Source organism: Ciona intestinalis, chromosome 11 (genome assembly GCF_000224145.3).
Source record: "Ciona intestinalis chromosome 11, KH, whole genome shotgun sequence".
NCBI classification, from domain to species: Eukaryota; Metazoa; Chordata; class Ascidiacea; order Phlebobranchia; family Cionidae; genus Ciona; species Ciona intestinalis.
Genome location: NC_020176.2, coordinates 3,818,953 through 3,834,332, shown reverse-complemented (window position 1 = coordinate 3,834,332; position 15,380 = coordinate 3,818,953). Strand labels below are relative to the sequence as shown.

The 15,380-nt window shown below is 33.7% G+C and overlaps 1 protein-coding gene across 1 annotated transcript; it reads right to left on the bottom strand.

Moving 5' to 3' along the window:
- Positions 1 to 226: 226 nt before the first annotated feature.
- On the bottom strand, positions 227 to 15,285 carry LOC100181889 (nuclear pore complex protein Nup155). The gene is given in 33 exon segments (XM_018814084.2): positions 227 to 573; positions 1,523 to 1,635; positions 1,845 to 1,981; positions 2,262 to 2,363; positions 3,501 to 3,621; positions 3,945 to 4,043; positions 4,391 to 4,520; positions 4,833 to 5,002; positions 5,369 to 5,473; positions 6,086 to 6,251; positions 6,507 to 6,651; positions 6,920 to 7,055; positions 7,393 to 7,460; positions 7,463 to 7,523; positions 7,638 to 7,697; positions 7,972 to 8,105; positions 8,458 to 8,570; positions 8,867 to 8,970; positions 9,230 to 9,384; positions 9,762 to 9,851; positions 10,028 to 10,256; positions 10,576 to 10,683; positions 10,953 to 11,129; positions 11,427 to 11,524; positions 11,851 to 12,063; positions 12,299 to 12,488; positions 12,700 to 12,773; positions 12,950 to 13,055; positions 13,389 to 13,534; positions 13,821 to 13,907; positions 14,115 to 14,282; positions 14,762 to 14,884; positions 15,109 to 15,285. Coding segments are annotated over 33 exon segments (4,224 nt in total). The 5' UTR covers positions 15,251 to 15,285; the 3' UTR covers positions 227 to 419.
- Positions 15,286 to 15,380: the final 95 nt, after the last annotated feature.

Sequence of the window (15,380 nt, the reverse complement as noted above, 5' to 3'; positions counted from 1 at the left end):
TGTTGTAATGGCACCGAAATAGCAGAGATAACAACCTGGAGGTCGGTAACTCATGTTTGCCGCCATAGAAGATACATTCGACAAAATAAGGGGTAAACTAGTGGGTCAAACGGAGACAGCCACCCCGGTTGTAACTTGAGACTAACTAGCTTTCTATCTGCATCAGTCTAGTAACCACATCGGCTTAAAAACTATATCAGTTGACAACATATTCTGTAAAACAGTGGGCGATGAAAAATATCTTTTGTAATTTTTGACTTCGTTTTTTCGATGCGCTCGCAGACAGAAATTCAATTAGGAGAAGCAAATTGCAGGAAAAGCAGAAGAAAGATCGTCCCGGCAGTGGTGTATGACGTCACAGAGGAAAAACAAGAGACCGCAGTTATTTTTCAAATGACAAGTGGCGAAAAATCTTTTGTCTACCGACCCCTTTGCTGCATATTCTCCAGACTGGCCTGCGTCTTGCGCATGCGCACTATGAGTTGCTTCACCTGCTCGTCAGGATTAGGAAGTGAGCATAACTCCACTAAGTTAACAGCAAGTGCATCCAATGAACGGTTAAGGAATGGACGTCTGCAAATATAAAGCGTCCATTAATTGGGATGTGCGAAATACAAACAGAAATTAAATCACAAATGTTTAATACATTGCTACATGAGGACAAGCAGTAATAGATTTAGGATACAAGTGCAACAAAAATGTTTTTGCTATATTATAATATGCTTCATTTTCATTCATTTTTTAAAAGTAGTATTTGAAAAAAAAACGTATTTGGTAACTTGGATGTGAAATCTTATGTACAAAACAAAGCTTATATGCTTTAACCTATAAACTGTTGTTTAAATCCAATAACCACGTGGCAGCGCATGTGGTACACAGGCCACACGTCAGGGGAAAATTTGACACTTATTGTTACAACTTCAAAGCAAGACAATTATGCCAGCTCAATGGCGCCACTAGTGGTGAAAACAGAGGAGACAAACATGTTATTGCACAACTAGCATGAGATGTATGATGGATGGCTTGTGCGAGGGGAAACTCACAAACGAACTCAGATACATTATGAATCGCACTTGAATGTTTTTGGGCAATTATGAAGTTTTCATATAAACAAGAGCATGCACTAATGCATGTACAGTAGAACCATGTTTCTAAAAAGTTGATTATTTTTCAATTAAATAGGATATTTTCAAAACTATATACGCACACCAAGTGGCCTATAAAAGTAACTCATGTATGTAGATTTAAACTTGATTTGTAAAATAATTTGGTTGGATTATTGCGGAGCTTAATTAGGACATTGATATAAAAATACAAAACAGTCATAAAGAATATGAATGGTAGTATCTTATTTATCCTTGTGTGGCACGGCAATGACAGTCATTATCACTTAATGTGTTGTTTCATATGCGTCGTTTTCTTCTTGCGAGTTACCCCATATGTAACTTTGGGCCAGTATGCTAGAATCATAGGCACCACTGTTCCATGCGTTGAATATAAAAATTCACTAAAATGTTGTTACCTTTGTTGGTGGTGTGTGAGATACTTCATTGGGTTATCCAGGAACAAACTGATAAGTTCATTCACCACATATAGCAGATGGTGTGGAGATCCTAGGGTGGACCAGCAGTCAAGCTATAAATAAAAAACAAAAAACAAATGTAAATATAAAATATATTTCCACATAATTTGCAACACGAAATTAAGAACCGAATGCACGAACTTTAAAGACATGTGACCATAAGGAATTATTTATAGAAATTATTTGCGAACATTTTAGCAAGAAAACCTTATTTAGTAAATTTTAGGATCTTTTTGGCAAGAAAATGATAAAATCTTTTTACCTTTTGTGAATGAACGTTCTCATAAACATTCAACAAGTTTGATAGTGAATATCGTGCTTCAAGGAAACAAGTGACTCCCCAGTTTAAAATCCATCCCCGACTGCACGATATTTTCTCCAACAAACCAACCACAAATTCTGTAAAAGATTTTTGTAAAAATGTTGGGAACACATATATAATAACTAGACTGTAGCATGAGGTGTATGAATACACCATGTATGTCTGGTGTAAAAGAAGACACTCATGTTATAACTTGACAGTGAGCATGAGGTATATGAATATGTTATGTGTGTCTGGTGTATAAGAAGGCACCCATGTTATAGCTTGACAGTGAGCATGAGATGTATGAATACACCATGTTAGCATGTATATTTCATCTCAAGTTATATCCGGATAATATAATCAAATGTAACCAACCAATGGGGAAATATCTTTGTGAAGCCATGTATCTCTTGGTTAGTTCAACCATCTTATGCTGGAGCAACACAGATGTATCAGAGTTGTTTGACTTTGATAATTCTGTATAAGATAAATATACAAGTTAAACTACAGCAGTGACTTTTGTGAACATGAGGTTTACGTTTAGCTACAGTTTTATGAAATAATTTTAAGATAAGGTATGCTACATACATAGACAGACTATGATCACGCGAAAATGTGACTTTCAAACTGGATTTTCAGTTTTCGGAACCACATAAAAGGTTTCCAAAGGTCAATACAAAAGCTTTTAAAAATCTTAATTGACATTTAACAAATACTTGGAAAATTATCAAAGAGTTTATGAGTCAAACAACCTATGTTTTATAAATGTCAACTTAAACTGGATAATATTCAATTCGAGTAACTTATACCAATTTTCTTTAAACAAGCAACGAAGGGTGCGTTTAAACGTAATTTTAAAAGTTTCTCTTTATATAATCATTAACTTCTTTGTAGTTTCAATTTACTGAGAAAATATGGTTTGTTGGTTCGTGGCCACTCCAGTAACTTGCTCAAGGGTGTTGTGAGACAAAACATTGCGGTGTTACCACGTATGTTATGTTATAATATGAGCAATCAAGGTGTTTATTGTTTGTATATTACACACACACTAAAAACACGAATATTCTAGTAAACCGGTTTTCTCAGAACACAACTAAATTACCAAGTAAACTTTTTTTTAACACAGATATTATACACCAGTTATTCCATGAACTACTTTCCCAACAGTAACAAATAACAATAATGCAAGTTAAACCAAGTTGGTTTCAAATATAATTTACACTACATGTGTGTTTTTCAGGCTAATCTGTCAACTTAATATAAATCATGAAATTCGACCAACTATGCGTATGTTGTCAGCACATACTTGAATTGCTAAGTTGGTAAACATAATTAATATCTATTTATTTAGCAGTAAATCTCTTCAAACTGCTACCTTTTGTTTTTCAAATCAGTGGATTTTGTAATACAGTTCCTTATTATTGCAGTAAAAATGTGGTAAACGATAAAAAAGTCACATTTATTAGTCTACTGTTAAAAAAATCAGTTAAGAATAAAAAAATTAAAATTTATTCGTTTAGATAACGTAAGCCACACACAAGCTTAATCAGAGTCAGGATCTGGTGCTTTGAAATACATAAAAGTTTATTAAATTGTATAATTATAAAAACTCACCATGCTCAATTATATTTTGCCACAAAGCTTCCACTAAATTAGGATCGTGTAAACCGGCGCAGTGAACGATGGACAACTTACACTCTGCCAGTTGGAAAGGATCAGCAAACTCGCTGTATAACTATGGGTGGGAATAGTTTGTTTAATGATTTAAATTTGAAATCGGGAAAATATGTTTAAATGTAAAAAAAATAAAAAAACACATATGTGTGAAAAAATTGTTTGGGTATTTAATCGGATTAAATACTTATAATTTAAATTAAATATAAAATAATAATAATTTAATTCAAACCATATTAAAATGTTAAAAAAAATACTATTTTAAAAACCTTCATTTAAAAACTAACTAATAACTAAATATAATACAAATACAGTTTTAAATTAAAATGGAACCAACTTATTTAATTTTGGTTAAATTAAACACAAGTTATAGAATCAACTTACAGTCGTAACATCAACCAGTTGAAAGTTAAGTTTCTCACAAGCCTCATGTTCCGATAGTTGTTTGAGGTTTTCCATCGTGCTTAACTGGATCTGGGCAACCTGGTACAATGTATGACATCATCAAATTATGACATCATCAGATTATGACATCATCAGATTATGACATCATCAGATTATGAAGTCAACAAATATGACATCATCAGATTATTAAGTCAACAAATTATACCATGGTTAAATTATGACATAATGAGATTATGACATCATCCAAGTATGACACAAATGACATATAACACAAACTTGAATAGATTTTATAAAATTTCAGACAAAAATTTTAAAAACTAAAACTGATCCTTATGAAACAAAAAGCCCAATACAGATCAAGTTTTAACCATTAAACACACAAATATTTAAAATAATAGTAAGAAGAAAGTTGTTGCAACAATCACCTCAAGTTTTTCTTCAAGTTCCTGCAGGATTTGTCCTTTTCCTCGATTTGATTTATGGGACGTTGAGGACTTGCTGTTCATCTTCGCCCGTGATAAATATTCGATCCGTTTCACGAGGTCTCGGTCCGAGCTGAGGATTAATATGAATGTTTTATTCTATTTTATGTGGGTTGTTATGAAGATCTGGGATTTAGGTCAGATTTGGTCAATTGCCCCAAGATCCAGGCTGCCTATGTACAATTGTTATAAATAAGCCCAATTAATCTTTTAATGTTGGTGAGGGTGTTTAGGATTGTTTATTCAAGTAATTCTGTGAAAAAGTGTTTGACAAAATTCTTTTCACCATAATATTTGCATTTTTAATAAAAATTTACATCACAAAGAATGAAATACCCCAAAAAATTAAAATTAGGAAAACATACCCAAACCTAACATTACCCACCCAGGTTTTTCTGCCAAATGCACGAGTATTTCCGCAGCTTTCATAAACTGCCCGGCACGCTCATAATATTGCCATAACAGGTCAGTTCCCATTGAGCCGAACAAAGTAGAATTGTTTTCCTGACTTGACGCGACTCGTTTAAGGAAAGGCTCAACAAATGGGGAAGAAACCTGGATATTGAATTATCACAAATATGTTATTAATGTTATGTAAGGATTGCATGCGTTATATAAACTGCAATTATAATTTTTTAACATTTGTAGTTCACATTGTCATACTAAAATCAAAAACTAGTGGATTAATCGTGTTTGCACTTAAAAAATATATTGCAAAGATATATTATGATATTACAAGGTAAATGTAACAAAACTGATACGAATGTTAAGAATTACTTAAAAAAAAACATTCACATTATAACAATGAACAAACAAAACCAAAATTTAGTCAAAAACTATTAAAAAAAAGAAGCATTGGGAATATTAGTTGGCTACAAACAGTAACAGAGAACCAAACATAATCCATTAACATTTATTCACCTTCAATAGTTGAGTTGTGAGATGCATACGAAGCATCCATTCATACAATGTAATGTGAAACAACTCATCTTCGCTGTTCAGTGCCAACTGGAGACAACTTTCCGCCTGTGGTGGCAATAATAAATTAACCGTGAACAATTTATAATGCTTAGTTATAACCTTATGATGAATGATACATAACTGCATTCGATACACTGTAATGCGGGTTCGCTTACATAGGGCCTATTTATCATAAGCAAACATGTTTCATTTGCTAAATTCCAAATTGAGCAGGGTTAAGATCGTGCAGGTGTATGTGGTCGCGTAATAAATAATTAATGAACGTTTCACATAATTTGTGAAACACTGGTTTAGGAGAAAGGGTGAAACTGCAACATTTGCTTTGTAATACATGAAGCAACATGCTGTGGTTACAACACAATAAATCAACATTCCACACTCAACATGAGCCTCAAAGGAACCACTCCCATGGAGAATAGAACTTATATTATTAAGTGTCAATAAACTGCCTCAGTGGTGTCTAAACGGTAGCACCCTGGATGTTCATAAAGTGAGACAATAACCCTACATTCCAAGTCTTAGGCGTGCCTCACTGTAAACCCATTGTTATAGAATAAATCTTGATATAAACAAGTTGTGAGTCATATGAAAACTTCTCCCAACACCCAGGCCAAAGTTTGAACTCAACAGATCAAACTTATCAAGGGATTATCTTACATGGTGTTGCGCTTCCTCAGGGGTGAGGTTGCCGACCCCGTTTTCGTTATTTATGAGTGGTTGGGGAGGTCCGGGTTGACTGGGAACACTTGGAGATTGAAGCTGACCCTCTGCTGCCACCATGAGGCCATCTAGCATATCAGTGATACACTTGTAGCATGAAATTCTATGTAAAGGAAATAAAAGAAATATTATTTTTTTTAAAATTTTATACCGTAGAAGCGAAAAAAACATTCTTTTTTGTTTTCTTATGTTTCATACCATACCATTAGTGCTTAGGACTGAAAACATGTAATTGAAAATAGAAGGTTTAGCATAGATAACCAAAGATATAACTCCAGCTAACTTCAATAAAAATAAAACATTCCTGTCCTTTTTACAAAATGATTTGAAATTTTTATAAAATTATAATTTTTTTCACCTTGCAACGTATGATTTCCTCACAAGAGGATCCACATCTTCGTCCCCAGAGGATAAAGAAAGATACAAACGAAGAGCAAGTCCCTCCTCATCTCGCTTGTGAGCAGCGAGGAGACATAACTCGACAACCCCCGAGTAAAATCGAACTAAGAAGAAAAATAAACAAAATTATCCTGACGATTAGAAATACTAAGTTTGAGTCACAAGATGAGTCACTAAAAAATTATTCACATTATCCCTGGTAGCAAAAATAACCAAATAACAAAATCATGGTGACAATTGGAAGTTATATATATTCCTAAAATATATTCCTAAAGTGTGAAACTTATTAAAAAACCCAGATAAAAAAAAAAACTAAAACCAGATATTTTCATGTTCAATTTGAAAGTGAAATCACGCACATAAACAACACACCTGCATAATATTGCTGTATTACATGCGGAAGGTTAACAGAATAAGCGACTTGTTGAAACAGTTTCGCCGCTTCATGAAGTTGTTCATCTCGATGATGAGCTTCACTTGTTCGGGCCAAACTCATAAGTTCACTTGCCTGAGAATTGGATCGATTTAACAACTTATTTGGCAAGTTCACACAACATTTGTTGGATTAAAATCAGTTTTTGATAACTTTGCAAACAATTTTAAAACACATTTTAAAAAGTTACATTTAAAGTATAGGGCATATTTATATATATATGAATATGCTTTGTTTTTACACTTTTCATAATTATATTTATACTTTGGCACACTTTAGTGCGGTGTGGAACAGTACATCACTCAAATAAACCCTTTAGTTTCCGTACAAAAACAGGCATATAAACAATCCCGACAAATTGAAAATATGTAGTTTATATGAAATATGAGAATACAAACAAACAATGTTTCACCTTTGAACAAATAGCATCATCAGGTGAATATAGATTGGGACAAATATCACGTAGTTGGGAACTCAGGCATCTATGGTTGAATGATCATCAATATATTGACCAACCAATGCTGAGATTAAAGCTTTGCATACCTAGGGAGTTGGGTAAAAAGTTAAACTTGCAAGCCTGTGTGGGTGGGTAAAAAGTTGAATTTCTCAAAATATTCGTAATATTTTATTGGAGTGACTTAAAAAATTAAAACTCACAGAATCTCCAGAAAGCACAACATCTGAAAACGTCATCAGTTTCAATGAAGGCTGGGCTTGCTGGGAAAGAAAAAGGTTTTTAATTAGAAAGCTTGATGTACAGCTTGGATGGGATAGCCACGTAAAGGATCACCTCTGGCTTACAGCTTTGGTTCTCTGGCAATTTCCTGCCATAGAACCTTACACATAAAAAGATATGATAGTGACTTCCTAGTTCCTAGTTTTTTTTATTATTAAAACAACCATTATTTAAGTAATACACCAAAAAGTAAAATCACATTAGTTGCAAAAACCACAAGTTATACTAGAGAAACATGTAACAGCCACAACCTACTTTATCTAAAGCTTCAAACAACACATGGATCTGATGATGTAATAATAATCTCCATAAACCAAACACTTGTATTGACTGGTCACATAAACTGTGTAGTTGTTTCAATGATCTTATTTCAAGTACGTGAGCTTCTTCTGCAAGGAAATTGATGCTGGTTGCAAATTTTAAGAATTATAACTGCTATGCGGAAATGTCACTTAAACCAAAAAGTGTATTTTTTTTGTATTTAATTTTTTTTTAAATTCTACTTGATAATGTTATCAAAAAAACCACAGAGTTGGACAAAAATAGAGCATTTTAATATTAATAACACTAATAACAGTAAATATAGTTTTAAAATACCACCACAACAATAACAATAAGACGAAAAGCTGCTCCTATCAAACGAATTAGGAAAATCCCCACGCCCTAACTAATAATTAAGAAAAATACTGAACATGACAATAATGAAGCTCATAATAATATTATGAAAAAATCTGTTCCTACCAAGTTGTCTCCTCTGTGCATCTTGTTGAGCAATGATAGTGGCATCAGATGTTCGATATCCGTGCGTTAGTGTGCGTGGTATGGTGTGCTCATGGTGGTGCAGAGAAAACTCCCTGAAAAATAACCATATTCATAATTATTCCTTAATATTAGAGTTTTACATAGGAAGTCTTTAAATTGTTTGTTTGTTCCATATATTAAATGATATTTAACTAAAAAACATTTAACTCCTATGTTCTATACTCAATGGTTTAAGTGCTTGCATAACCAACGCAACAGAAAGATACCGGGTTCAATGCTCTATACAGACACTGACAAGCATAGCTTTTGTTGAACATGATGAAAATTTCAATTTCCCACCCAAATCAGGTTCTACTCATAGTGTCCTAGATATTAACATGGTTTTTACCTTCCAGATGGTTGGGACAAGCAGTGTTTTGAAAGGAAGCTCCTTAGTGACACCAAGTGGTCGATAACCAAGCTGATTGTCCCCTCATCAACACGACTAACCACCTGGTAAACATAAGTTAAAATCTCTTTTTACCTTTGAATTATTAATACAAGTATATAAATCTTTTCAAATATTAAGTAGAAAACATATTTTCCCATTTATCAAATACTAGTCGGAAACGGTGTTCCATTGTACGCCTATGAGTTCCTGCAACATAACATGTCGTGGGATCTGAGATTTGGGACAAAATTGGCGCAAAGATGATTAACAATGTGTTTGTGTTAATAAACAATACATTAGAACAACCAACAAAGCACTTACAATCCTTTTTTCCTTTCCAGCTTCTGAAATCACAAAATCCTCAACAAGTCTTCCCTCCCATAATGGCCGGACTATCCTGGAAAACATCTTGAAAACTCCTTCCTGTCTTTCTGAGTAGAATGTTACTTGATTGGGGTCTACTGCTGGTTGTTGCACTGGGTGTCAAAACAGAATATTTCATGTTATTTTTCAGTCTCGTTAAGAATCCTTTCTTTATGTTAGTTGCTAACACCCTATATACCCAAAAATCGATAAAAATTATAATAAAAAATATACACTTTTTTTTACTTTCCAACAATACTTAAAGTGATATTTTGCAACTACTAATAAAATATATATCTATTTTGGAGTATTGCTAATATGGGATAAGGACCAAATCGTTCCGAATTTAGATAAATGTAAATTCATATCTACTAATTTCTTAAAATAAACATCTGCAACAAAGGTACTTGGATATATATAAATGTTCCCTCTGAATTTATTGACTAGAGAACCAAGACTTCTTTATCAATAATATCTAATAATAAGATACCTGGAGATTGAGGATGTTGTTGTGGTGATCTTGCATCTCTTGATAGAGGAGGAGGATGGGATCCGGGCATCGGAGTGCTGATCACTGGTACTGTGGAAAACGGTTGAAATAATAGGGAATAAAATAACTTCATTTTGACAGTAACATGACTCACATCATTTAAGGAATAAAATAGCTTTAATTTTCTATTTTAATGTCTTTTTATTCTACATGGGTCAGGTCCTGATTTTATGCAGAAACTTCCACAAAAGTAAAATTCAACTCACGGCCACCAGGTGTCCTCATTAGCGTAGATTGTCGATGCGTTCCTGATATCGGGGACATTGGTTCCATCGTGTGATGGGCGAGTGACGACGGAAGCTGATTGGTCGATACTTTCGGGAGTGCCACGCCCCCATGATGCATAAGAGCAGCCACAGCTTTGTCAATGATAACTCGATCGGAAGGAACAAAGGAAGACGAGAGGATGATGCAGCAACAAGCAGCTTCTCCTTGCTGGGGTGGGGGGGAGATTTTAAAAACAATTTTTTGAGACATTTTTTTAAATATTTTTGAGAAGTTTTAGCAATAAAATTAACAATGAATTTAAGTATTAATGTAGAAAATACTTAGTCTCTTTAATTATCATTACTTTTAGCTCCCCAGGTTCACAATGTCAATTTGTTTTTTTTAATAGACAAGCTATCATGGCAAACAGTTTATTAGTTACCTATATTTTCGTTTTATAATACAAGAAACTAGACAATTTATTTGTAAAATTAGCTCATTCCAACTTTTAGAACCAAGCACAGCAGTTTTCAATACCATAACTTACGTTGTAAATTTGGAAGAATTTGTGAATTGTGTTGGAATCTGGGTCGAAATGATTAAGAAGGTTTCGAAGTTGGTCGACTGGTCGTAGTTTGTGGAAAACATGGCAACCCTGGGTGGGAAATATTTATATAAAAAATAAAACAAATGTTATAAGTAAAAACAGGAGTTATATCCTGTTCCTGTAGTAACCTAACTTTGACATTTTACCCATTGTAAAGTTGAGTACCGATTGGTATGATTTTATGTGGAATCAAGATGGTTTCTTTACATTTTATCACTTTAGATAAAAAAAATTAAGACTAAAATATTTAAAAAAAAAAAAAATTACGCTTTTAAAAAGATGGGTTTAATCTCTAAAAGTTAGCGTTTTTTTTTTACCTGAGCAGTGATGATGACATACTCTGCAGGAGTCTGGATGTGCTGGAGGACCTGGATGGGAGGATCAGGTGGAGGAAGAGGAGGAGCATCAGATGGAAGAGCAGCAAGGGATAATGGGGAAGGGGGGTTTGCTACTTCAGCAATCGCCCAAGAACGACCGTCGAGACGAAAATTGATCTGATGGATGAATGAAAAAATCAAATATTATTATAAGCTTTAAATATAAATGGGATATTGTGGATTGTTAAGCTTTGATCTAAAAGAAACAAAGTTATATCTGCCATGCAGCAAAAGAATATTAGAATATGCTGTGTAGTCTCATGGCCCAGGATACACAGCCCCCAATGTTAGCAGCGTCAAGCCTTAAATCGGTATACTCTTGGCTAGAATTAGGTAAGGTAAAGAATGAGGCGCAGTAACCACTTTTTCATAGCGCTAATTGAAAAAAAGATTTAAAATTGTGTCTAAAAGTACCTTGGTTTCTCTTAACATTGCATCGAATGCGAACATATCATTGTTGATACACCACAAGACCCCATCATCACCAGTTGTTGAGGATAGAAGTAAAGTTCCTGTGAGTGGAAATATAATAAAATATGTGGTTATTCAAAAATATCTAAAAAAATATTGGAATTTCAAGTTTTTCAACAACTGTCCTGAACTTTACTAAAAACTTTTGTTTTACACTTTACATATTGTAATTGAACATTGAATTTAAAGAATTAAATTCAAATGGTTCAATTTTAATATATATATTTATTATATTTCTCCTAATTTAGACATTAATCAAGATAACTCAGTGAAGAAGTATTCTTATAAAGCTAAGCTGTGAACAGATTATATTTGATCCAGAAAGTAAATCTTTATTTATATATCAACCAAATCAAATTAAACAAACCAGCGTTATAATGCGCGGAGTGCACGGTTGTGGGACGTTGCACGGATGAACCAGTGAAGCCAGGAGGGAGGCGGACGTGCACAAGGTACAATCCACTTGGACGAGTTATAAACTTGTTTATGTTAAGATTTTGTTTCGGACTTGTTGTCGATGGTGTTGTAGGTTGGGGTGGTAGGGTGGGGGGTTGGCAGGTGATAAAGTAAAGACGAACACCTGGTTTTAGAGTGTTTTGGTAAAGATTAAAAGCTACAGCAAGCTACAGCAGGTTGAGATCGATGAAAATCTACTAATTCAAACAGTAATGCTCTCAAAGCATAAATACATCATATATTGTTAGTTGTTACACCATGTTACCATTGTATGCAAGTGTTTCAATATGTTTCAATAATACTAAATAATAAAATATAAATATTAAAATATATATATTTGATTCACTCGACCAACCAACCTGCTTGGGTCACAGCCACCAAGTTTATTTGTCGAGATTCTTGTAAAGTGACAGCTGCTATGTGAACCAACTCATTTAAGTTTGAAGGTTCGATTCCACTTGCGATGGCAACAGCCCGCCTCCGAATTGAATCAAGGGAAGATTGCGCAACGCAACTCATCCCCCAACCATCTTGACCAAGATCATAAACCTAGCAGTGGTAGATGGATTGTTGTAGATTTATAACTGGGGCAAATGCGTTGAAATTTATGAGGCAAATAGTGAAGAATAAAATGAACATATACATTTTTAAACAACAGCAAAGGAACTATTATGCTTTTATTAAAATGTACAGCTTTACAAGCTTCTTTCAACAAATAATTTAAAAAAACTAATATAAAAGAATTAAAACATAATCTCACTGTGATGGTTCCTTTCTCAGACCGTGTGTAAAGTATATTTCTTGTATCATCCACCACCAATTGAGATATAGAGTCTACAAGATGTGGTAGAAATTAAAACAACGACCCATGTTAGGTAATAAGTTTATGCACATTATATAGGATAGGCATGCAAAGTGGAAAAGAAAAAAATATAATATTATACAAGGAAAAAGGCATTTCTAACATTTGTTTATGTAAAAAGTAATAAGAGAAAAACAAAACACGTTACCTTCCTCTGATAGCCACACGTTCAACAAAGAAGGGACCAGAAAAGACAAACGACTTCGCGAGTGATTTATTTTGTTACATTTCCTGCTGAACCAACCCCCACTTGCCTGGTAATGTATATTTATTATATAGAATAGATTCTATTATACGTGGTTGAGGTCCTTGGGTTGAGATGTACTACAGAATTGGTCGATTATGTAAGAAATCTATTGAAGCATATATGTTTACCAAGAAAAGGTAATGTTAACTGTAGTAGTAACACCACCAATGTTTAGTTGTTCACATAAACATGTACAAGCCAGAACGGTGAATTTTGCAGCCAATGAAAAAAACCATAAGCTGCTTTTGGATTATGTTAACTATTCTGGATTTTGGCCTGTCAAAGACTATTTATTGGTGATATTACTTTTGGCATTATAATTTAAACTTTCAAGTCAAACCTGGTAAGCAATCTCATAGAGGAAACCATCCCTCCCTCCCATGAAGATGCGACCGTTGTGGCTTCCAACGATGTTGGTGATGTAACTACCATCGGATGGAAGAGAGAAGAGAGCATCGGGAAGAAGCCGCATCTCACTGTTTATGTCTGGATGGTGATAAAGATGTTTTATCTCAGTTTTTGAACACAGTATCCACACAAGATATGCATAAGGTGTGAATCATATTATATATTATGTATTTATGCACAGAATAGGAATTTTCAAACTTTTTATTTACAATAACTTGCTAAGAAGGTAAACCGTAAAACAAAGGCCCTAGCAAAAAATTGATATAATTCATTTGCGTGAGTATTATTGTTACAAACTATGACTTTTCCAGATACATTGATGCAAACAGAACAAAATTTACACGAAGGAATACAAGTAACTTACCCCCATCAGCAAAACTAACACCCAACATTACAATATCAAGGGGTGTGGCGAGTACAAGCAGATACTTGATGTGATCTTTGAATATTCCTGAAAAAATACAAGTTAAAAATGGTTGGCAACACAAATGTAATAATGTTGCATTTCTCAGCAAGAAAACATAGCCTACGCGGCAAACAAACACCCTACGTTTTTTTATACCAGATTGGCTGCTAAAAGATTATTCACAATATCCTTAGTGACAAAATATATAGACATTGGTTAAGAACTATTAAAATACCATGAAATAACTCTTACCCTGTTTAGGTTGTACCAAAGCAATACTAAGTATTGTTTCAGATAATCCATCAAAGTAAGCCAAGTCATCACCATCCAAATATCTCCAGACAAAAATATCGGAATCCACAGTTAACCATGCACGACGTATTGAGGGAAATATTCCCATGATGCAGTTACATTGCATGTCTGATTAGTTGGGTCAGGAAAAATATACAAAACAACAAATAGCAATTGTTACATATATACTTGCAGATTGAAAACACTGCAAAATTAAACCTGGGTTCTAACATATATATAACGCAAAACCAGAAGTGTAACATTTATTTTTAGGAGCTACAAACATGTTATCCTACTATACCCACAAACCATATGTGGTAACTTTGTTGTTTATGCACACTTGAAAACCTACAAAGGAATTTTATTTTAAACATCTTTTCCAAGTTGTTCACAATATTATCATTAATATTATAATATATTAATATTATCATGTCAATATATGACACTGGTCACATGAACCTCTCCAAACATTTTCCATTCTGATGTATAAAAGCAGTCTAGGTATGGCCAAAGCCCTCAAACCAGGACCTCACCCATAATGTATATATATTTATTATGTTAAGTAGGCCCTTTTATAAATCAGCCATGTTGTATAATACGAAGGATACGTCCAAACTGTTCCACAAGTTCTGGAGGCAATGGGACCTTCCTCACATCTGTTATAAGAGGGATGGGAAGTTGTTCGACTACTGGGTAGTCATCGTCATTTAAACCACTGCTTACACTTGAATCTGGAGTTGGAATGAAAATTATTAAAAATGTCGGGAAAATGAAGCTTTTAATTGCAACAACAACAAAAACTAAAATATTGCAGTAAGCACTATATAAATACAAAACACACATTAAAACAACTTTAATTAAACGCAAACACAATCAAAAGCCTTTGAATAATGCATATCTAACTTTTATTAGTCAAAATTATGCAAAGTATAAAAACAATAATATTGTTTCTTACATATTGATGTAACGTTAAGTTGTGACGTCAAATCAATGCTTTCACGATCGAGTTGAAGTTTTTTAGACACGATTAAAGCTGCGTCTTGCATACTCCCACAATCTTCATTTTTTGGCGTTTCTTTATTAGGAAATACCATCATAATTTACTACTTTTGTTCATATACAGTGCACCTTAGGAAAACAAAGAATATATATGTTTATTAAACCAATATTAAATAGCGTTCCTTAATTAAAATATTCCCTTTATTAAAAACGCGCCAACTTTTATTC